General features: G+C 46.5%; 10 protein-coding genes across 10 annotated transcripts; 1 reads left to right on the plus strand and 9 right to left on the minus strand.

Moving 5' to 3' along the window:
• Positions 1-51: 51 nt before the first annotated feature.
• Positions 52-540, minus strand: TbgDal_XI16450 (hypothetical protein, conserved; the record flags this gene model as incomplete). Its single annotated transcript, XM_011782488.1, has 1 exon — positions 52-540. The coding sequence occupies one exon, from the start codon at positions 538-540 to the stop codon at positions 52-54; it is 489 nt and encodes a 162-aa protein (XP_011780790.1).
• A 408-nt stretch (positions 541-948) lies between these two features.
• Positions 949-9531, minus strand: TbgDal_XI16460 (phosphatidylinositol 3-related kinase, putative; the record flags this gene model as incomplete). Its single annotated transcript, XM_011782489.1, has 1 exon — positions 949-9531. The coding sequence occupies one exon, from the start codon at positions 9529-9531 to the stop codon at positions 949-951; it is 8583 nt and encodes a 2860-aa protein (XP_011780791.1).
• A 384-nt stretch (positions 9532-9915) lies between these two features.
• TbgDal_XI16470 (hypothetical protein, conserved) lies at positions 9916-10728 on the minus strand (the record flags this gene model as incomplete). Its single annotated transcript, XM_011782490.1, has 1 exon — positions 9916-10728. The coding sequence occupies one exon, from the start codon at positions 10726-10728 to the stop codon at positions 9916-9918; it is 813 nt and encodes a 270-aa protein (XP_011780792.1).
• Positions 10729-11084: 356 nt separating this feature from the next.
• TbgDal_XI16480 (hypothetical protein, conserved) lies at positions 11085-12728 on the minus strand (the record flags this gene model as incomplete). The annotated part of the gene is made up of 1 exon (XM_011782491.1): positions 11085-12728. The coding sequence occupies one exon, from the start codon at positions 12726-12728 to the stop codon at positions 11085-11087; it is 1644 nt and encodes a 547-aa protein (XP_011780793.1).
• A 339-nt stretch (positions 12729-13067) lies between these two features.
• On the plus strand, positions 13068-13412 carry TbgDal_XI16490 (hypothetical protein, unlikely; the record flags this gene model as incomplete). Its single annotated transcript, XM_011782492.1, has 1 exon — positions 13068-13412. One exon carries the CDS (start codon positions 13068-13070, stop codon positions 13410-13412), a length of 345 nt encoding a protein of 114 aa, XP_011780794.1.
• A 247-nt stretch (positions 13413-13659) lies between these two features.
• TbgDal_XI16500 (hypothetical protein, conserved) lies at positions 13660-14268 on the minus strand (the record flags this gene model as incomplete). Its single annotated transcript, XM_011782493.1, has 1 exon — positions 13660-14268. The coding sequence occupies one exon, from the start codon at positions 14266-14268 to the stop codon at positions 13660-13662; it is 609 nt and encodes a 202-aa protein (XP_011780795.1).
• A 385-nt stretch (positions 14269-14653) lies between these two features.
• TbgDal_XI16510 (hypothetical protein, conserved) lies at positions 14654-15784 on the minus strand (the record flags this gene model as incomplete). The annotated part of the gene is made up of 1 exon (XM_011782494.1): positions 14654-15784. One exon carries the CDS (start codon positions 15782-15784, stop codon positions 14654-14656), a length of 1131 nt encoding a protein of 376 aa, XP_011780796.1.
• Positions 15785-16620: 836 nt separating this feature from the next.
• TbgDal_XI16520 (cell division protein FtsH homologue, putative) lies at positions 16621-18654 on the minus strand (the record flags this gene model as incomplete). The annotated part of the gene is made up of 1 exon (XM_011782495.1): positions 16621-18654. One exon carries the CDS (start codon positions 18652-18654, stop codon positions 16621-16623), a length of 2034 nt encoding a protein of 677 aa, XP_011780797.1.
• An 818-nt stretch (positions 18655-19472) lies between these two features.
• On the minus strand, positions 19473-21047 carry TbgDal_XI16530 (hypothetical protein, conserved; the record flags this gene model as incomplete). The annotated part of the gene is made up of 1 exon (XM_011782496.1): positions 19473-21047. One exon carries the CDS (start codon positions 21045-21047, stop codon positions 19473-19475), a length of 1575 nt encoding a protein of 524 aa, XP_011780798.1.
• A 425-nt stretch (positions 21048-21472) lies between these two features.
• On the minus strand, positions 21473-21709 carry TbgDal_XI16540 (hypothetical protein, unlikely; the record flags this gene model as incomplete). Its single annotated transcript, XM_011782497.1, has 1 exon — positions 21473-21709. One exon carries the CDS (start codon positions 21707-21709, stop codon positions 21473-21475), a length of 237 nt encoding a protein of 78 aa, XP_011780799.1.
• Between the last annotated feature and the right edge of the window lie 703 nt (positions 21710-22412).

Here is a 22412-nt window from a genome sequence, read left to right on the forward strand (position 1 = left end):
CACCATTCAAGTGGATGCTGAACTGTAACAATACACACACCACCACATTATCTATTTTTTCCTTTCCTGGGCATCGGCCTCCGCCACGAGACCGAGGTGGTCTAACTTCTTTACTCCGACATATGCAAACCCAGCGGCTCGCAACTCCTCCTCGGTAGCCTTCTCATCTCTGGCGTAATCCGGTACTGGAGAAACCGTTGTTGTACTCGTAATTCGTGGAGGAGCATCTTTCAAATACATCATCGACCGCATTTCCCAATAAAATATAAGCACAAATATTAGCAAGGACAGTTTGAAGAGTGACCAACTCCAGTCTCTATTAAAACCCCACACATCAAAAAAAGGAACACTTTCCCGTGACTCAAAGCGTGGGTCCTGCCAGTGGGGCTTTTCCGGGTCCACATGTTTTAAATCGTTGGGGTCATACATTCTAATGTCTGACATATGCTTAGAGGAGGATGCGGTGTCGACATAAGGTTTTGGTGGGATTGGTGTCTTTTTTTTTCCACGCCGCCCAACGAGCCTAAGGAGCCATTTCATAGGTCTGGAATACACAATGTTTCGGTTGTGTCCCGTTGTGGAACAGCAAAAAAAAAAAGCAAACGAAACGAAACGAAAGTAAAAAAAAAAAGGAAAAGTACAAGTATTGTTTAAAAGGAGAAAACCAACAATGCCAAAATCTGCTAACAGTAACTTGCAGTACGGTAATTATGTGTGCCATTTGCCTCCCCACTTGTAAAGATGAGAAAAAATGTCACCGTGTGTATATTACGTTTGTTCCAACAGCCTCCCCTATTCGGAGTTCACGTTGCATTACCTACAACACCCTGTCATGATTACTTTAAAAATCCACATTACAGTTTCGCGCAGAGTTTGAAAAAAAAATCAAGTATTTTGTGAACCCTTATCTTTCTCTTTTTTTTTCCTATCCGCAGTGGTGGCAGCACATCACAACCACGCCATCCACCAAATGTACATTTCAGATATGTTTTCGATGGCGGATGAGTGACTGATCAACCGGGAGACCTGACCTTCACAACCCAATGCGAGTGTATCTTTTTCTTTGGAGGGATTGTAGAGGTCCAAAAATCCATCGAGGCGCCGTGAGACGCGACCAATCAATTGCTTTGGATCAAAAGACCTCTGCCGCTTCGACTGTTCGCGCATCCATTCCACTAGTGGATCATGAAGTAAAGTTTCCACAACACTCATAACTGCAGTTTTGTTCTTCATTTGACAGCGCAACGCAGCCTGACAACAGGCACGGAAGGGACCATCGACACCCAAAACCCCCATTCCATCAACAACGTTTTGTGTGAGACGAAACCGCACTCGTTCCGGAACCTCCAGCGTTTCTCCCTTGTCGAACATACACGCAAAATCAACATGCATTAATTCCCCAGTGCGAACGTCAATCATAAGGTTTTCACCGTGTCTATCCCCCAACCCAACGATGTGTCCCGCAATGCTCCACAGCGCAGTTGCTTGTGTGTAAATTGTACGTGCGTGATACCAGTCTTGGTGACTGCGAAAGTTACTGTAGAACCAAATATGAAACACCGGTGGGGCCCTGGGGAAAATAAACCTTTCAAACATGTCCAACTTCTTCATAATCCCACTGTCAACCTTTGCTTTCCATGCCCTGACGTTGGAGATACAAACGCCCGTACCATCGATCGCATAGCACTCCTCCACTCCTTTACGAAAAGGGACGAGATTGTTCACCCACTCAATTATGGCACAGTCGTCGTTGAGAGCTGAAACAGCGTATCGGCGTAATGCAAAACGCTTGCGCCTCGCCTCCGGGTCTGAGAGAAAAAATGTATTCATCAGTGTTGCAATCTCCATCATTCGCATATCTTTCCGCGGTTCGTCCCTCGATTTACACAGAAAGGATACAGGTTCCCCCTCGCTACTGACGACCGTAATGCGCTTCGGTTTTTGCAGAGAACTCATGATGTTAACCTTTGGTATGAATTCTTGGAAGGTTGCAGAACCCGCAAAGACGCCGCTCTTACTTGGTATGTGAAGCACGTTTGGTGAGAGATTTGCTGTAGTAGGTAGCAATACCTTCGTTGTGGTAAATATCTTTTCCATTCGCTGAATAAATGGTCTCCCTGCTAGTGATGGCTCACTTGAACGGTTACCATTGGTGAGTTCCCCCACGGAACAATTGCACAAATCAATCAGCGACTTGAAGACAATAATCATGTTGTCCACAAGTTTCTTTTCATTGGCGGATAATCTTGAATAGGGTTCTAAAATACCGCGCCGCGCCACCTCGCCACGGCTTGCTTGTTTACTACGGTCAATAGGTAAAACCTGCCACAGACACTGTTGCGGGAATGTTTTCATCAAGTTAACGACGGTTTTTGTTATAATGTTTACTACGTGTTTGCTTTCATGCCCAATGCGGGAGAGTAACTGGGGAAGCGCCGTAATAAGGAGTTGTGGAGAGAGTTTGGTCTCTTCCACAAGAAGAAAGCGCTCAATCATATCGGCCATTTTCTGCAAGGAGGGCGCTACAATATTCGAATCAGGATAGGCTTCGGCAGCACTACTTGCAAGGGAGGAAGAGCAATTCAGCCACAAGTTGAGCATACGGGGCAGCGATATTAACACGGTTTTGCATCCCAACTGCAGGGCCATTCCGAAATGCTTGATAGCTAGTAGTACGTAAGTTTCCACTGCTTCTACTTCCTTCCTCTCAAAAGTTTCCCTCGTGCTTTTGGCGGCGTCGCTGCTTGATTGAAGAAGAGAACTGTGCACGGAGTGGTAAACCGTTTCATAGAATAGTGCAAGGTGATGATGCGCCTTTTCCGATGGATGCATGACCAGGGCGAGCTCGTAGGAGTCGACAACCTCCTGAGGTGTTTGATAACTTATGTCTTGTTTCCACCGAGTTAGAAGAACGCGCAGCTTGGCACGAATTTCTGGTGGGATACTTTCGTCACTGGCTGCATCCTCCGCAAACTCAATGGCTTGTTTCGACATATTCATTTCATAGAGAAGCTTCGCTGGCGTTGTCCAGTACGATGGAGAAGTGAATTTGTTGTTTAAACTTGCTTGCTTCACAGCACTAAGGGCGGGTTCAAGAAATCCCTCGTTGCGAAGTAGTTTCACATGACTCATCCACGTTTTGCTCACTTCTTCTTCCATGCTGAACGCGCGGAAGATGGAACGGTGCAGCGATAGTAGAAGCTCTTGTGTGTCCAAGGTCGTCTCAGTTAAGGATGCCCGACGTTGCAACGTTGGTCCCAGTTCTTGCATCTTCTTTGTATCCCGCAAACCTGTTGCCCGAAATGATACCACGGGATCACTTGGATCAGGTGAAACTTGTGCCATACTGGTAGCGACGGCCACGGCGGCAGATTCGATGTCAGTCAAGGCGTGAAGGAAAACTACATGCGGATACACTTGTGCATAGCTCTCGCGGCACGCCGCACGTATTATGGGGGCGATTTTCATCCGCTGAAATAGGCAAGCTGCGAAAACATCGTGTAGCGTCCCTCGCCTCTTGAGCATTTTGTTCAGCGCCACCATTGGCAAAGCCAAACTCACAGGGAGGTCTTGGCGGGCCTGGACGCTATCCCACTCCCCTAAGCGCCATGCGGCTTCATTAGCGTAGTTTTGCAGAGCAGCCAACTGTGTCTGGCGACACCACGTGGCGCTTTGGAGAGTGCTCGGACGCGGCGAATCCTTCAGGAGTGCCTGACTGTACCTGGACATGAGGTGCAGCTGTCCCAGCTGCTGCATGCATCGCAAGGCTGTGAACTGGTGGTTTATGCTCTGTGGTCGTTGCTGAAGGACCAATTCACATGCCTGAAGGGCCTGTACCCACTCTCCATTGTTCTCGTGGGAAAAAGCAGCGTCTTCGGGATTGTGATCTTGCATCCTGTGGAGGCTTCTGGAGGAGTCCCTGTCGTTGAGAGCCGCAAATATGCGTTGCAACGAAATACCCTTCCCAACCACGTCCTGTACCTTTGGGAGATATCGTTGACCCTCCAAGCAGCGTAACGCACGCATGCTGCTACCAATACCTATTGCTGCTTCCACTTTCGATGTCCACGGGACGCGTTCGAAAAAATCCCGAATCACTTTGACAACCAAGTCGGCCTTTTCATTATCGATTCCTCCCTCATGTCCTGTCCTGCTCTTCCGTGGAGTGCGACGCAGTTCAAACAACAGGTGCTCAACACCCTCTAATACGTTGAATATTTGTTGAACGTGCTCTTCTAAAGAGGTTACGTTAGCCATGTGTGTATTCACTTCCATCATGAGATTCTGCGAGTGCAGCGACGCTGCCTTGCAACTTTCCTGCACACCAGTTCTTGACGCCGCTTCAAGTAACAAATTTACCTCGGTAACTATGGCGTCTGTATCTTCTTCATCCCCTTTGCTAATTATGTGAATAATCATGTGAGGTAACAAGTAACTTATAAGGGTCTGTTCACCCTTTGCCATGTTTCGTAGTGCCTTCATCATTTGTCCGAAAACTCCCCTACATCGCAGCACCAGATCGCAAAACCACACGTTGAGCCACGTGTTAATCTCCATGCCAGACACATATACGGGGCTTCGGAGTTCCGTTCGCTGCAGTACACAAGCAGTGTACTTAGTCGTGGTATATCCTTCAATCATCTGCCGACAGGAGGGCTCCAGTTCCATCCACCATGAATAGCGTTGCAACTCCTCTATATGCAGTGCCTCATCATTCTGCAACGTAGGGTAACATTTGGACTCTCGCTCAGCGTTAGCGAATACGCGCAGCAACTCTTGCACCGCAAACGCGGCACGATCGTGCATTGTTGGGTCGGCAGTGTTAGCAAGAGCGCGCGGGCAATGAACGCTCAGCAACTCCACGGCGAATTCCCTCCAATGAAGAACTTCAGTCGGATGCGATAGTAATAACTTTCGTGTGGAGGATGACACGCGACCACTTAAGTGAAGAGACACCGGCGACAAATTGTTCGAGCCTGTGTGCTGACAGCCATGACGTAGCATCGATCCGTTTGAGTGTCCAACCGCACCAATCATGCCCACGCAAGCGAGGACGTACTGAACATACTCATCGTGCAGCTCGAAGACGCAGTTCAACAAGGTTGGTATAAGTTGAGGATGCTGTCTTGCCGCACAAGTGAGTTCCATCCGACCCGCAACGTCTGTCGTTGAAAGATACTGGTAAAGGGCACGGACAAATACCTTTTTGCACTTTGTTGAACTACTTTGTACGACTGAAAACAAACCAGTTACAATAACGTCTGCACTTCCTTTTGCACTTAAGGGAGCGTTTCCCGATTCGTACGTTTGGCATTTGGCGGATGATCCATTGCTTCTTAGCCGACGAATAAGAATATTTGAGCGGCTCATAATTTTAAAGTACAACTCCCAAAAGGGTTCAGACTTTGAACGCTCATACACCACTCGCATCGCCTCATCCAAATGAAGAAGGGCCTCAATATCGCCTGGCTCCGTTAACGCCTCCATACTTAGTAAGTCAACGACAATAGAGGGTGAGTGTTCACTAAGGTACCTAGGTGTGCATCGACTGAGCAACTCACGCCACACGGAACAGACAACACGCACCAGCTGGGGTCGGAAGCTGCAGAAGTCTAGTATCGCCGGCAGCTTCGACGCTATCACTGTTGTGTGACTACCAAGGCACCGGATAAGGGAGATCAGGCCATACAGCCAACGTTGCACTGTGTGGACCGACACATCGACAGTTTCTGCGGTCACGCGGTTGTTTATGCCAACGCACTGTGATACTGTGTCAAGTACGGAGAATACATGCTTGGTTAGTGACCCTCCGTCCACTGTGTCATTGGTAACTTGCATTTCCAACACCAGCTTTATGTCAGTAACAGAGGGTCCACATTCTCCAATACACAGAGCCATTTCGACAGCAAGGTCAAACTCTGACAGCCCCCCAACATCATCTTCACGCTTCTCTGCTTCAATATTGTTTCCTACCGCTACTCGTTTTTGTTCGGTGAGGCTGCCCCTATCCCTTGACAAAACTTCCCGGCCGCCATGAAGGTACATCAGACTTGCTATTATAGACCCTAGTGAGCGGTTAACCATGTCGGGTAGATCACTTAACCGCTTTGACAAAAACTGGAGGACCTTCTTGACGTTGTCCAGTCTCTCCGAAGCACCATTCGCCGCATCACAAAGTAAAATATATGCCATTATCATGGGGAACTTAGACATGAGCGAAAGTGGCTCTCCCAATAGTTCATTGATGCGCAGCAACTGCTCTGCACCATCGTCGGCAAGTAAAGAACGCGGAAGAATGTCGTCAAGGCCTCGCATGACAACTTCCCGGACGTTTTTACCCAGAAGGTAACACATAGCCCTGAAGAAAACGGTGTGAATGATATCGGGATCACATGAAAACAGATAGTCCATAGACCACGAAAAGCGAGACATCACGCCATGAGCCACTTCGAGTGCCGTCGCCTTTGTAGCATACATGTCCCCATCAAGTTCACAAATGGCTCTGCACACGTTGATAACATCACGGCACACTTTAGTATTGCAGTGATCTCGAAGTGATGAAATGGTGGTTAAGGAAAGGGAGGACGGTGAGAAATCACGTAGCGTGCCGCTGCGCGGCCCCTGTTGAACAAAACCTTCCCACTCCTCCGTGAAAGCCGCCCGAAGCGTTTCCAGTTGCCTTAACAGCAGTGAAGGCCCAGTACGCTCATCTGCATTTGAATGTTTAGAGATGGTATCCTTTAAAACAGCGGCCACATCAACATTGCCGCTGCGCTCAAGAAGAACACGTAAAGATAACGCCGCGTAGCCAAGACGTATTACCTCGTTCCTGTGGCCGAATGCATGTGCCAGCACAAAGTCTGTCGAGGAAGACTTACGTGCACTCAAAAGAACGTTACATAAACACATCAAAGATATGAATGCATCCTGAACGGCTCCGTTATTTGTTGCGCATTTATCGGGTACGAGTTGCTGAACCGCGCAAGCTAGATCGTACACTACCGTATCTGTTCTGCCTGTAAGTTCCATTACTGCGGCAACCGGCTGCTTTAACACGAATGGATTTACCTCGTGCTCATTAAGCAACTCACTGCACTGTGCTTTTGGTTTTTCTCCATCATACGGTTTTACTTCAACGACATCGTCATTGGTAGAAGACGAGGAAACCACTTCCACGCCCGTCGTTGCTGTTTCATCCGTTGAAGGCTCAACCTCACAATAATCCGCCTGAGTTGCCCGCATCCTCTCAAAAATAGCAAAAAGTTCGGTCGTGATACCTAACAACTGATTGAGAAAATGCAGCAACGCGTCATTACCGTACGTGGCACCAGACTTGGCCAAACTTACCGCAAAAGACGTAGACCAACCCAGTGCATCAAGCAACTTTTGTGATGCAATGACAGTAGCACTGACTCTGGCGGTATCAAGTGGCCCATCTAACGGGGAAGGAGTAACGTCGTTTCCGCTCTGCTGGTAGTTGCGAGTCACATGTTCTCGCCACCCACGAAGTACGCCACTGATTCGCCACATCGCAACGTCTTGCTCACCAGCACGCACATTGATCACCTCTACGATGAGGCGAGCGATATTGTTGGTGTAGCTAAAGTCCGTTATGGGAAGTCTACGCACAAGTTCAGCGTACAGTAGTGAATACCGAAGCGGTGAATCACCGATACGAACTGTAACTTTCCCGGAGGTGAGATCCCGCAGCGAATCCAACACTACCGACTGCATTGTTTCTTTTTCACACCCGAAACGGAGAATTATTATAGCAGCGTCCAATATACTACTGTCATACTCTGTTACCAGCTGTTTCCACACACAACGGAAAGTTGCTGCCTCTTCGCACAGTATTGCAGAAGCATTTGCTTTAGCTAAGAGGTAATCGTTGTTCCCCATAACCGCGCGACGGCGTTGTAATATTTTACGCAGCAATGACGATACAGCATCACGTGGGAAGAAACACAAAAGTTGGTGTACCACACTAGCCTCCACTGACATATCGTGGAAATAGATGGATTCGGGCGTCACCCGCCTGGTGACCAACGCATCCAACACATTTTCCCCAATCCTGTAGAAGGTTTCCTCAAAACGCGGCAACAAATCTTGTTTGCATGAGAGAGCCCTTTTGAGCAACGCCAACAGCAACAAAGCTGCCTCGCGCTTTTCCGCGTCCACCTGTCCAGTTGAACAGCAAGTAATCGCAGAAACTGTGTCATCGCACATGTTTGTATTGAATAATGAATTTGTCAACCACTCACTTTGACAAAAGGGGGACTCCCTCTGACCAACTTTCCTTGTTTGTCCAGTGTTTTGCTGAGTAAAACTCTTCCCTACGTGGGGAGGAAACAATTCTTGTCGAACTTCGCACTGCCTCTCCCCCTTCTGATCAACTAACCAACGGAGTAGAGCTAGTTCTTTACTCCACCCCTTCTTCACGTGCGCACGTGACATCTCGTACACATGTTGCACAAGTGTGTAAAGGATCATCGGCGCATGAAGTTCCTTCACGAGTAAGTCACTCATCAACATCGCGTGAAGTAGTGATGCAGCGGTGGTGTGAAGCGCGAAGGCCAGGTTTACTCCCTCTTCACCGTTGCGGCGTTCTCCATTACCGACCGTCTCCTTCCACGATTCATACATTGAAGTGGACAAGCCAGCAGCCACATTGACGGAAAGAAGACTGCAGGCCAAACGAAGGATACTTTTGCGTTCCCTCCACGTCGGCAAAAGAGGAAAGTTTCCTGTTAGCAACATATTTATTACCGTGCAAAAACATTGAGCAACACTAACCACTTCGTAGAGGCTTTCCGCGACAATTGTAGTCCTGAAGAGCTGTCTCGTGTCTCCCTTAAATCCCAAAACTTCAGGCAGCCTAAGAACCTGTATCGTACACCGTCCATACCCGCTTCGTCGGCCAGGAACAGTTGTGAATACGAACGCTCCGATGACCTCCTCCTGGACGATGACTTTAAACAGCTGCAGTAGAAGCGGCTGATAACAATTGTACAAAACGTCAAAAGCGTGGTGAAGTACCTTAAACAAAATATCGCCTATGGCGCATGTCTTTGAGGGTATACCCAAGATGGGAAACAGTGAAAAGAGTGTCAAAATGCAGTGAATGAGGATAGCCGGGGCAGCTACGACTATGCGGGTTACTGTGGCATACATGCGAAGAGTGAGCACCGAATACCTTGCCACACGCTGCGGGTTCCCCAGCATCAATTCGCGCACCTCCCCGGGGAGCTGTGCTACATTTGGTGAAGCAAACCCAACAACATAGGGCCTCAAGTCAAGAACAAGGTTCCACATCTTCCCTTGCAGGGCTTCGCTTGGTTTGTCTGCACCAGCTGCAACCTCATCCCTGAGCGCTGCCGCACGTTGCCCAAACTCCTTTAGGCGAAGCCTAAAGGTAGACGAGTCCTCTGTAGAGTCACGAGGCCGCTTCGACGCGGTGGAAAATCGATTATGTTCGGTCACGTTACCCGGCGATGTGACAATGGTAACAACGTTTTCCGCATCTATCTCCATCCACTTGCAGCTGAAAATCGAATGCAAAACAGCCTATAACGCTTTGGGCAACTTCCTTACAGCTATTTACCCTCCTGTTCATGGTAGAAAGATTGACGTTAAAGGTAATTAAAATGACGAGAGTAATAAGTGATAAGAACAGACATAATATCCACTTGTACCACGATGCGAAAATCAGGGTGGGTAGCAAAACTGATTAATATTTGCCAAAACTGCGGTGTCCTCTCCCCTTCCTCATATGCAACTTCCCGTGACAATTAGTATTTGTATGCTCTAACGCGCAACCGCAATCACGGTGCTGCACATTCTTCGCACTCTAGACATGCAAGCGAAAGGGATACGGAAGAATGTATAGCGCAGAGGCTGTGCATACGCAAAAGGGGTTCAGGTAAGCAGCACCATCAGTTTATTCAATATTTCCCTGTTTTCTTCCTCTAGTGCTTGGAGTTTCTGAACAGATTCCAATTGCCGCTTGATGGCTGTTTCTAGAGCTTCTTGCGGCAGTGGTGTTGGCTGTGTTTCGGCTGTGTCGTTTTGAAGTTCCTTGTACATTGCTACAATGCTCTCCCCCATATCCTTCACTGAGGTCTGTTCGTCCAAATGAAACTGCCCAAAAGCACTTAACTTCTCGAAGAAATTAGTCGATTCCTGGGAAAGTTTAACCTTTTCTAGCGCCCTTTCCGAATCCTCCCACTTCTGCTCCGACGAAGTCGTATCCACAAGCACCTTTTCCCTTGTTGACGCCCGTGCACCTTTCCCATCAGCAGTCTGTTGACGTGAACTTTCCGCTGATTGTGCGCCTTGGTTTTTCTTTGCCTTGTCCTGCTGAGCGTAACCGACAGCCATCGCAAGGCATTGCAAGAAAGTGTTTGTCCTCTCTGGCTCGCTTCCCGAAACTATTTTCTTCACGTTTACGTCCACTTTCTTTCCTAGCAAGGAGCTTATATATTCAACTAAGGTTGTGAGGTACTCAATTTTCTTCTCCTTTGAGTCTATGCATGAAGCGTCTAGTTGATCCGGGCGAAATATATGATCGTACGCCGCGAAACGAGCGTTGATTGAAGTGACGATGTCATGAATGAACCGGAAGGGCGGGCGTTTCAACAATTTTGGCGTAAGTTCTGGATTTCCCAACTGAAGCGGAGCGAAAGCTTGCACAGTAGCCGACCAAAAGTCCACTTCTCCTTCAGTGGCCATCGTCACAAAATAGGCAGAGGATGAACAAGGCACAAACGAACAAATATATATATATATATATTTGTAGATACGCGTGGATGCTTGTCCCGCTCCTCACTAGTGTATTCACTGTTGATTTTTAAGGATGAGAAGGATGAGGGCATTATAAGATAACGAGAGCAATACAAGAGAGTTAAGCAACGGAGCCGACATTTCATTAATGTTTGTGCACACAAGAGTAGATTGTGCTTGGTGCACAAATACTGTCAATTAGAGGCGTCTGTAATACGCATTCTTCCTACATGCACATATACTTATGTACATATATTATTCGTCTGAAAACATTTGTGTGTGTGTCGTTACTCGTAAACTTATACTTACTTTTCGATAGTGTCCTTTTTTTCAGTACTGCTCTTGGTATCCCCGATTTCGTTAGTACACTCACATCCAGTAATCTTCTTGAACTCATCGATTTGTCGCGTTTCGTCGGGCATGCCAAGAACAGCATTAAGCGAGAAACTACTTTCCAGCCGTCGCTGTTGTGACCTCGGAAGGAGGCGGTTCACCGTGGGGTTATGTGATACAGGTAGGAAGAGTGAGCTTGCGCCAACTCCTAACATTTTCACCTTCAGGTTTCGTATAGCGGTATGTGTGTCATAATGGCGTACAGAGAGCCAAGAACGGAGCTCTGGGTTCTCCTTCTTCAGGTAAGTCATTTCACGTAACTTATTGATGATGGCGACAATACTAAATGGTGCATCCTTTCCAAGCCAATGTTCCTGTATTGCTTCGACAGGTGTGTAGTGTGGATAAATCAATTCCTCAATGCCCATCCATCCCTTCACGGCGTGACTAACACCAACAGTATCGTGCATCCGCACCTTCGCTGTGCGCATCAGCTGGGAAGGCCGATAGAAATCTTTCATTGGTCTTTCCAGCAGACGATTTATGCATCTTAGAATTATGTAGCTAAAGGCATGAGCCGAAAGAGCAATGACATAGGTTCCAGACGGATCTTCGTAGTCGAGAGCGGTGTAATCACGATCCATGAGTGCCGGATGGAATCCCCAAGTGCTCCTATCCTCCACTGTTGCACTTTGCTCGTACTCGTCCCTTTCAGATTTACGAGCGTATTTGTTGTACTTTTCTGGTGGTCGGAAGGCGACTGTAACGTCGGAAGTGTAACGTGATAGTTTGCGAATGGAAATATCTCGTGTAACTCCCATGCCATCGTCGAATCGGATGGTTCGATGAACGTCAGCACGACCCAGGCACGCACCAATGGCCGCAAGTAAGTCGGTTAATCCTTCCGAATGCGATACGTCGTTACGAGCCGTCCAGACCACATCCCGAGTTCCAGTTTTTTTGTCTGTGAAGTAAAAAGATATGGTGAACACCTCTTCGGGCCTGTGCTTGTCCATATCGATGATACAATCCATGCATTCAATCTCCTCTCCAAGTTGTCGCCATGTCAAATGTTTTGGACTTTTCCTGAACTTGTGCACAAACATAAGTTTGTGTTTCCACTGCTCCTCTTCATCATACGGCACCAGGGAACTATCTGACTGGGAAATAGCCTCCACGACTTCACTTTCCACTTCGTCAATACGCCTGAAGTCAACCGTAGCCTTCGTAGCGTCCACAACTTCCTCCACCTTCCAAAGACCGGTGGGTCGGAGGGGACCGTGGTCTGGTACAGTTGATTCGCCATCGGCTGCAACAGTAGAAACGTCTTGTGAATGACTTTCTATACTCTCGCGGTGTCTGGTAGGGAGTGTGTTGGGGACGGGTGCCTCTTTGACGCAGTTTCCCCTGCCACTGTGGAGCACTATCGGCGTGACCTGCGCTGCGCTGCGCCAAGTGCCTGAATCGGTTTCATCAGGACTCCCACAGGGGCTCACACTACCGCCTGTGTTTCCCTTCACACCAGCGTCGCCGGAATTCGTTAGCTTCCGGCATTGATGCAGAAGTGGAGAAATGCATACAGGGATGTAGCGCGTCAGAGATGGCTTGAAATACATCCATAAGCAACCCCTAAGGTATCTCGACGACCGCCTACCAGGATGTCAAATTCTTCGCGTCAGCGCTAGCAGCAAGAGTGACGCGAGTAGGTGGGAAAAAGTCGGTGTAAAAAACAATGTATAGGAGAGGGGAAATGAATACACAACAGAAAATTCAGTGCCCAGAGCAACACAGGAATATATATATATATATATATATATATATATATATATTGAAGTTGTACGTACAACGCACCATATTGAAAAGTATGGGAAATTCAAACATGGTGAGTAACACCTTCTCGTGTTGCGGGCAGCCATATTGCCGCGGAACCGATCCCAACGGACATCAAGCGCACAATGGTTTCTGTGTCTCTGAAAAAGAGATGCATCACCCTTCACTGTATCATTGACTGTGGTCGAAGTCCTCTTCTGCGAAATACGGATCGTGAACGCAGTCCCATAACTGCAAGCGGGAAGAGAATACCCGCACACACTAGCACCATCCCCATTATGTATCCTACAATTGAGAGCTCTAGAGTCGCCCCTGCCATGGCGGCAATCTGCGGTCCTCGTCAATTTCACGATGAACCTGAGGGCGGAGGGAAGGGAATGTGCCAAATCTACGAACCACAACTTTCAGCTACTTACAGGATAGAATGGAAAAAAAAGATAAGTGTCCGAGTGCTCGAGGAAGTTCACTAGTTAATACAGAATGCAAAAGAAGTCATCACGAATTCTTTCCCCTTCCCACCTTTCTTCTTTCTTTCTTTGAGACATTTTTTAAAAGATCCCTCGGCATACATCGGCAGGTGTCATTTTCTGAAATCCAAAATACACACTTAAACTGGGTTAATTGCTGATTACTCGTTATTGCACAGAAATAGTGATGAACCGACAGTGCGGAGAACCCAAAATAGTGGCGAAGACGCCACTAATCGCCTCTCCTCACTCATTGTTGCTGATTTCGTTGAATTTTGTTCAACAATGCCTCGACTCTGCCACTCATGACAGGTTGGCCCTTACGGGTTCTTTGCGCATACAAGGCGTTCTGCGCCATACGCTCCTTTATTCGCTTCACCTTCATTTCATCGCGTTCCCTTTTCGCCACCCTCGCTGCTTCGATTTCCTCCTGTCGCTTCTTTCGTATTTTTTCTACTTTTGTCAAGGCGTTGTGATGTTTTTCTTGTTTCTGCACGAGATCCATCACCGTCTGCCCGGCATAATTCCGCTTGAGGTTATACCTCCGCTTCCTCTTTTCGGCGTTCGTGAGGCTCTGATCATATTCAATATGACTTAGTTTCTCACCTAGTTTATTTGCCGCTTCCTCACGCATTGCGTCGTACTCCTGCAGACGCTTGGATTGAATACCTTCCGCTTTACATAACCGTCGGAACTCTTCCATCCGCTGCCTCTCTGCATCCTTCCGTTCGCGACCGCTGAGCAGCAGCTCGTTCCGCACTTTGCGCCTAAAAGCTGCCTGCCGCTCTGCCTTTAACATCGGTGGAGGACGTCGCTCCACACCAGCCCTAGCTTCGTCTCTACCCATTTTCTTGACCATAATTCTGGGGATTGGCTAAGGAAGAAATTTCATGCAAACCCAACAGCGGAGCGGTAACTAAACACATATATGAGGAAACGTATCGTGTTAAACACGAATATTCAAATTTGTGCATTTGATGTGCGATTTTTTTATTTTTGACACAAACAGTAGGAAACTCTGTTTTGACGAGCAATGACACCGAATATCTTAATAAAGTAAAACATATAACAGAGAGATAAAAGCGAATTCATTACCGAGCAATGTAGTGCACAAGTGCGTGACATCTAGAAGTGATTGAAATAACTAGCATCGTTGTTCATCGTAATGGTACACACGACGTGCTGAACGGAAGAAATACGATGGAGAGGATGACACAAATCAGCGCATGGAAAGAATCCTGCGCTCACGAAGACGCCGCTTTCCCAGGAGGCGTTCCACATTCCATGAGTTTTGCCTTCGCTGACCAAATAAGTTCCCGCAGCAGCGCTTCCGGTATATTTTCGCGACGGTACAATGCCCCTCCCGGGTATATTAGATAGTGATGCTCCGGCAGTAACTGCTTCACCGAACAAACAGGGCGTCCGTGAGGTTCATACAACACACGTGGAGCTGGACGGCACTTGGTGGCTGCAGCAGCTCTCTCAATCACGTCCTCTACATAAAAAAAGTTTCCATATACAGCAATACGACTGGGCACACACGACCGTACCGAAAAACTTCCGAAACACGGCCACACATTGATCCAAAAGGTTTGGTCGGGTGACGTTCGGCATGGAGAGTAGGAGGGACCACTGGGTGATATCATACGGTCAACACGTGTTTGCGCGGCACGACGGGGTCGGCGAGATTGACAATTGACGGCAGACACCTTTTTCCTATTGGATGGTTGTGTCGTTGGTGTTTTCTTGGAAAGACTTTGAGGGACGCAAAAAGTCCCCTTTTCAAAAAGGCACCGACTGCCCTTCTTGTGTACGTGTGGCCTCGTGCACGCCTCAATCACGTGCACGCACGGAATTGAGGCATAAACAGTTTGAAGCTTTCCGCTGCGCTTTCCAACATCGAAATGGGTTTCCTCTGGAATGTGACTCGCGTCCTCTTGTTGCTCACTAACTTCTCCCATAATAGAAGCATCCGACCCCCCGCTACCGTTACCCATAAATGTCTTCTTTGGTAACTCCGAAGATGGAGCAGCGTCGTCACGTCCTACGTTCTCAACCTCTCCGTGCGAATTATCTGACGCACTATCCTCAGAAATGCACATGTCATTCATCGACTCTCCATCCTCCATTGTGGACAACTCCACGTCCTCTGGCAAAATGGTTCCCCGATCACGCGGTGAATGTACTGAGGGTGAATCGATATTAGTCCCTAGAAATCCTTTCATTATTGTTTCTCTCGCTTTCCTAAGTTTATCCCAACCTTCCCGAACGACTTGCAAATCACTTTCAAGCACTCCCGACACCTCACGAATCATTTCACGTATCTGGTGTATCTGAGGGTATACACCACTGGACGCATCAGGTGTCTCAATCATGTCTAAATGCTTAGGTACAGCAGCATGAATTTGACGAGACAGCGGTGAAAAAAAAAGAAAAGAAAAGAATAGAAAGGGAGGAATAGAATGAAAGGAGTGAGGCGCAACACAACAACGGCAACATCATCAAAAAAGCGTCACATCCGCAGTTTAAGTGGGATGTTTATTTTAAGGTGCGCATGTGCCCACTTACACACCCAGGTAGATTATCAACCATAATGGTAACTACAGTTAGGGTAACACTGCCGCACAGAAACGGCCAGATACCCTTGACATGCACTACCACATACGCACACACACACACACACAAATACAAGTTCCTCCGTCGTCCCCCATTAACTACTTACTTCTAATCATCATATTCCCACAAACGTAAACCGCTCGCAAAAATTTCACCAGTAACTCAACAACCTGCGACGACCATGCGTGACATCTCAGGAAGAGAGAAAATCATACAGCATAATATGAACCACCTGCACCACCATGCGCACGAACGTAATAAATAAAAGGATACTGCTGCTTCCCTGACACCCCCTCTTCCAAACGTTCCGGTGTTTGCTCTTCCCGTTATGTTGTCATTCTCATCAGGTGTTTTTCTTCTGTTTGTTTACAAGAAAAAAAAAGACGTAGCAACAACAACAGTCCAAACAATAATAACGACGAGAGTTGTAACCACAATATATTTTTGAGAATTATCGGCTCGTGGCTTCCTGCTGGAACACCAGCGATGGAACAACAATTAAATGAATTGGCAACCAACTCTGTGAGCAGATAAAAGTAAAAGAATGAAAACAAACAAGAAACACCTTAAGAACATGAAATAAAATTCACCAGCTCTAGCTGGTATCAGTGACTATTGGACGAGGACCGAGGATCTGCTCAATGTCGGCTTTCGTTAGCTCCTTCTTTTCCAGTAAAAGTTTCGTAAGCTTTTCATGAAGCTCACGTTTCTCCAAGAGAACCTTCTCTGTATGTTTATAGGCCGAAGCGACGAGATGCCGCGCTTCCTCTTCCACTTTCGCATGTAGTTCTTCTGAAAAGTTCATCCAACCGCGGCCCTCATTTCTTTCGTTCGCTTTGAAGGCAAGCTGACCGATGGACTTAGACATTCCATAAAGAAGAAGCTTCTCCATGGCAATACGCGTCGCACGTTGGAGATCATCCATAGCACCTGTTGATATGTCCTTCATGAAAATACGCTCAGCCACACGACCGCCCATCAGCACACAAAGTTGAGAAAACAAAAAGGCATCTGTGCGAGGCTCCATCGCTTCGTCCTGCATTTGTTGCGTGTATCCACCAGCTCTACCTCGAGGAATGATTGATATCTTTAAAACATCCTTCTGTAGTGGTGATGTCCACGCCATAATCGCATGGCCAACTTCGTGGTAGGCGGTCCGTTCCAATGAGCTGTCACTCATACGCTGCCGGTGTTTTTTTCCGATGAGGACATCGTCGATGCTTTCCTGAAGGGTTTTCAACGGGACCACCTCACATTCCGCAACTGCAGAGGTGAGTGCAGCCTCGTTAACAATTGTAGCAATTTGAGCTGGCGATACACCGGGAGTGCGATCCGCAAGAGCTATGGCGTATTCTTTATTGCTCACCCCGGGAATCACTTTGACTTCGGGTGCCTTCTCCTCCGCGGTAAGCGAAGCTACTTTCTCTTTTCCATCGTTTGCCTTTGGGGAAGCTGTGGATTCTGTTTTAATGTTGTCCCCGTCTTCGCTTTCCTTACGAGTTCGGAAGCGCTGTATCTTTGGTTTACACTCCGCGTCACCAGTTATGATGCGCTTCAAGTAGTACTCAAATAACTCAACTCGCGCCGATCTGTCAGGCATTGGGACATTCACCTTACGATCAAAGCGACCCTCGCGTAGAAGAGCCTTGTCAATGACTTCGGGGTAGTTTGTCGCCGCAATAACTACAATTGCCTCCTTACTCGTCAAACCGTCCAACTCCGCAAGAAGTTGGTTAATAGTACGGTTTTCTTCACTACCTCCACCTCCCATACTCCGACCACTTTGGTTACGAGAGCCAATGGCGTCAATTTCGTCAATGAAAACAATGCAGGGTGCAGCCTCTCGTGCTTGTGCAAAAAGTTCACGAACGCGCTTTGGTCCGCTTCCACCAAAAATTTCGATAAAGTCAGCCCCTGAGCAACTGAGAAAGGGCGCATTCGCCTCACCAGCAACGGCTCGGGCGAGTAATGTTTTTCCCGTACCGGGGCTTCCCGTTAGCAGGCACCCCTTTGGAAGCCGAGCGCCAAGCCTTGTAAATTTTTTGGGGTCCTTGATGAAGTCAACATATTGCTTCAAATCCTCTTTCGCCTCAGGAATGCCGATAATATCTGCGAAGGTGGTACCCTTCACATCAACGCGAAAATTCTTTGGTTTCATGGGGTTCATCATTTCCATCAAATTCCCCATTCCAGGTTTCTTCCCTGCCCCACCAGCTGCGCCTTGGGCCATAGCCTGCGTGTATTTCCGTCGCACATACCACAATGGACCAACGAATATGGCAATATTAACAATCAGCGGTGCCACCCAACTGACTATATTACCGACGACAGGTCCCGATGGTTTCACTACGCCGTCGTAAAATCCCTTGTAGTAATCACTGTCCTGCTGGGGAGAAATAAAAGGTGGTGGCTGGAGCGGAGCCGCTGGTGGATAATACGAATTATTTGGTTGGTTGTACGTTTGGCCACCATGCGGTTGGGTAAATGAGGTTTGAGGGGGTACATAATGTGCTGGTTGAGGAATTTGATGCTGTTGGGGCGAAAACCCCTGCGGCTGCGCGAAATGCTGCTGATGCATTTGTTCAAACAGCGACTGCCCACCGGGCGCACCACGCGGTTCTCCCTGCATTTACTTTCTTCTGTGAATAACGAACAAACCAAGAAGTACTGTAAAAGACAGGAAACACAAATTAAAAAACAAAACAGGAAGAAACAAATAGTTATAAAAGAAACCAGGGGCGCTGTTAAAATTACTAACGACCATTTGCCATCGAACAGTAACGAAACTTACCACCTACCCCTTAGGATCCAATTTAAATAAACGCTTCTCTCTGTCGGCTGGACAAAGTCATGAAAAAACAATATATATTTTTTCCATCTCCAACTGACACAATTAATGTCTGGATCCTGTCGCTAATTCAAACTGTGAAACCAATTTTATGGTATAATAGTACACGGCGAATATTAGCGGCATTCTTCCGTCTTCTGAGACTCTAATTTACCATTGTGCCTAACCTCCATGCTAGTTTTGAAAACATAAAAAAAAAGAGCATGTCACAAACCGAGTTGACGCGCGTAAAAAATGTGCAAAAATGTGCCTTTAGAAATGAAAGAAGAACAAAAAGAGAGTAAGAAAAAGATATGCAAGGGCGTTTTTCAATGCAAAAAACAAAAACAGCTCAGATTTAATGGGACAATAAAACACACAAACGCTAATAGGGGTAAAAGTTGGGGCGAAAAACGAAAGGAACCAATAAAGTATATATTTAGTCATGAATTTTTTTCTTAAAGGAAAAGAAGAAAGAAAGGAAGGGGTTCACGTGAAGTAAAACACATTCAGTATATAAGAATCCTTCACATCTTCCTATAGCGCACAAAAAGTAAAGTACTTCGGAAGAAAAGAGAAAAAAGATGAAAGAAAAGTTTCCAGTATGAAGAAGGTCCTTCTCAGCTAATAACCTCAACAGAAGAACATGATGACGTCCCCCCGTCTTCGACGACAATAATTGGGTCATTATCGCTCTCAATCGGATCGCTTTGACTTACAGATAATACGGCGCCCTCAGGCTGTGAACAGAGAGGTGTGGTTAATTGCCTGATATCTGGTGGGGACGCTAATGGATTGAGCCTGGAGAATAACTTCCTTTCACAGAACCTTAACCTCCTTAAACAAATGCCGCATCCTTGACTGCTATCACAGCATGCCGGTTCACCTGGAGTATATACGCGGCACGTTACTCGATAATCACTAAAATCAACTGGTTTTAATAACACCAGAACCTCCCCTCCTCCGGCCGCTGCCCCATTGGGAGCACCACCGCACCACCGACTTGCAAGCGAGTTTCTACAGCGGCTGATGCTACCGGCGCTATCTGCAGTGGCACAACACCACATCATCTCCTCTTCACCGTATTCAACACCTTCCGACTTAATGAGTCCATGGTTATTGTCGAAAAGAAATCGTGTCACTGGGCTCGATAGCATCCGCAGGATCTCCTCTTGCTCACGGCTACGCCGGGGGTCCATGTAAGGGTTCACAAACTTTGCAAAAAAGGGGAAACGTCGATTGTCGCAGATTGGTTTGGAGTTAGATATATCATACGGAAAAATCAGTGGCTCCACGTTAATCCTTGAATAGTCGAACTCGCCAAACTTAAAGTCTTTTGTAAGTGACTTTGGTGGACCATCGCGGATCCACTCCACTACTTGGAGAAGTTTCGGGTGTGCCCATCTCCAAAACTCGTCACTGCGGTAAACTCGCCATGCAACAACTTGGCAAACTGGTTTATCCAGATAGACAAAGAAGTCGCATACATCCACATCGGCAATCGCCATCTGACCTTGCATTTGACAAAGGTACTGTTGAGGTATTCCAAAGGGGTGACATAAGCGTTTGGTGCTGTCGTATAATGCGTAATAGGGGGATTTGATTTCCAACAATCTTGCCAAGCGTTTCGATGTGGAAGCCGTGGGTGAATCGGGAGACGGTGTGGTGGCTAAAGAATCATCCCTTACACTCTTTGACCTGAACGGAATTCGGATAGATATTGGATTCTCTTGATGTTTCCCATTCTTTACACCCATCAACTTGGTTTCATTTCCCTTTCGCGATGGCGACATTAACTGCGAAGATACTGGCGGCGCGTCCTCAAAGACACGTCCATCAGGAGAGCAACCAAGAAGCCTTCCTTCCAAAAGATAGAAGCCACCGTCACTAACAGCTGTAGCGGTTAATAATTCATACAGCGCACGCGACTTTGGCTCAGTGTTTATACCGTGATCAGTAATTGCGTTGCCTGTAAATTCCAACTCCGTGCCAACGATATTTCGGACATAATCCACAAAGTGAACAATGTGTCCGCTAAGCCCGAGAGCCATGCCAAATTGCGATGCGGTGAGCCCAAAAGGCACCTCTTTTTTCCATTCTAGTTTCTTCCTGGGCTGGGCCATTTGGTGTTCAACTAACGCCGCCACTGGCACGTGTATCACAAAAAAAAAAAAAGAAAAGAAGATGCTGTTCATTCAACAAACAACACCTTTGGCACCGAGCCTTAGCATAATACTGCCCAATCACCATCAGACAGGAAACTAATCACAACTGTAAGACATGTTTACTAATAAAAGAGATTAATGGCCAAACAATAATCAGTAGACTGTTTTCCTTCTCTTCAACTACTTCCGAACGCCTCCACGACGAATCGTTGTAAAACCGTAATTAAAGACTAGACACGCCACAATATATATATATATATATATACATACGAATAAGTAGTATAAATATATATTGTGTGGAATATGTGTAACATTTTCCTCTAAACGGTTGCACGGTCTCGTTGGCGCGTCATCAAAATGAAATATTCCGCTCTGGCAGTACACGGCATTGCCATTTTTTGTTATGTTTCCACAGATACAAACATCAGCATGTGTCGTCACTAATTCCTCCTCAACTAAACTATGGAGTAACACATTGTTTTGAACATAATAACAGTAGGAGGAGGAAGTAGGAGGAGAACCAAAACTACGGATGCAAATATATATATATATAATAAAAGATATATGAGAAAATAAACACTAAAAGAATAATTTTTTTTAGAAAAAAGAAGAAAAGGAAGAGGAAAAAAAAACATAATGAGAGGATAGGCTCCGAACTGGAGTGGCATATTCAGATAGATGATGAAAAACATGAGGACAACAGCCTCTACAAGGATTGGAAAAGGAAAGAAAAAAGAAGAAAAGAAAAAATGAAACAACAACAACAGCGACGCCAAAAGGGGGAAAAAATGATATGGTAACGGAGAGAAGGGAATGGAAAGTGAACCATTCCATAAGGTAGTGCAAAGTCGTTGTGAAAAAATACAAAAGGTTAAGAGGGAGGGGAGAAAAAAAAAAGAGAGAAAACAACAACAACTACCGACCTTCACCCGTGCCGTCTGAAGTACAAGATTAAACCAATCAAAAAGAAAAAAAAAGAGGGATTGTCGGGTCTCCGCAAAGTGGAAAAGACAAACTTTTATTCTCCTGCGTATATTTATTTTTTTTTTCGGAATATTTTCAGTATTCGTCTTTTTTTTTCGTTGACCCCCCCAAAAAAAAATTTTTTTCCTTTTATTCTTTTCTCTACCTGCTTCATTCCTATCCTCTTAATTTGATCAAAAGATGTCCCTTTAGATCACCCTTTTTCTTTTGTTTTCTTTTAGCATATGTATGTAAATAAATATATTTAAATAAATAAATAATATATATATATATATATATCATTTGTCTTTCTTTTCCATTACTTCTTTTTTCTTTTTTTGTAAAAAAAAGGGGGGGGTTGCGTCACTGCTCCATTTCTTCACGTTCTTGCGGTCCTCCTCTTGAGGTGATACGAAATAAAAAAGAGTTCAT

Source organism: Trypanosoma brucei, chromosome 11, assembly GCF_000210295.1.
Source record: "Trypanosoma brucei gambiense DAL972 chromosome 11, complete sequence".
In the NCBI taxonomy this organism is placed as follows: Eukaryota; Euglenozoa; class Kinetoplastea; order Trypanosomatida; family Trypanosomatidae; genus Trypanosoma; species Trypanosoma brucei.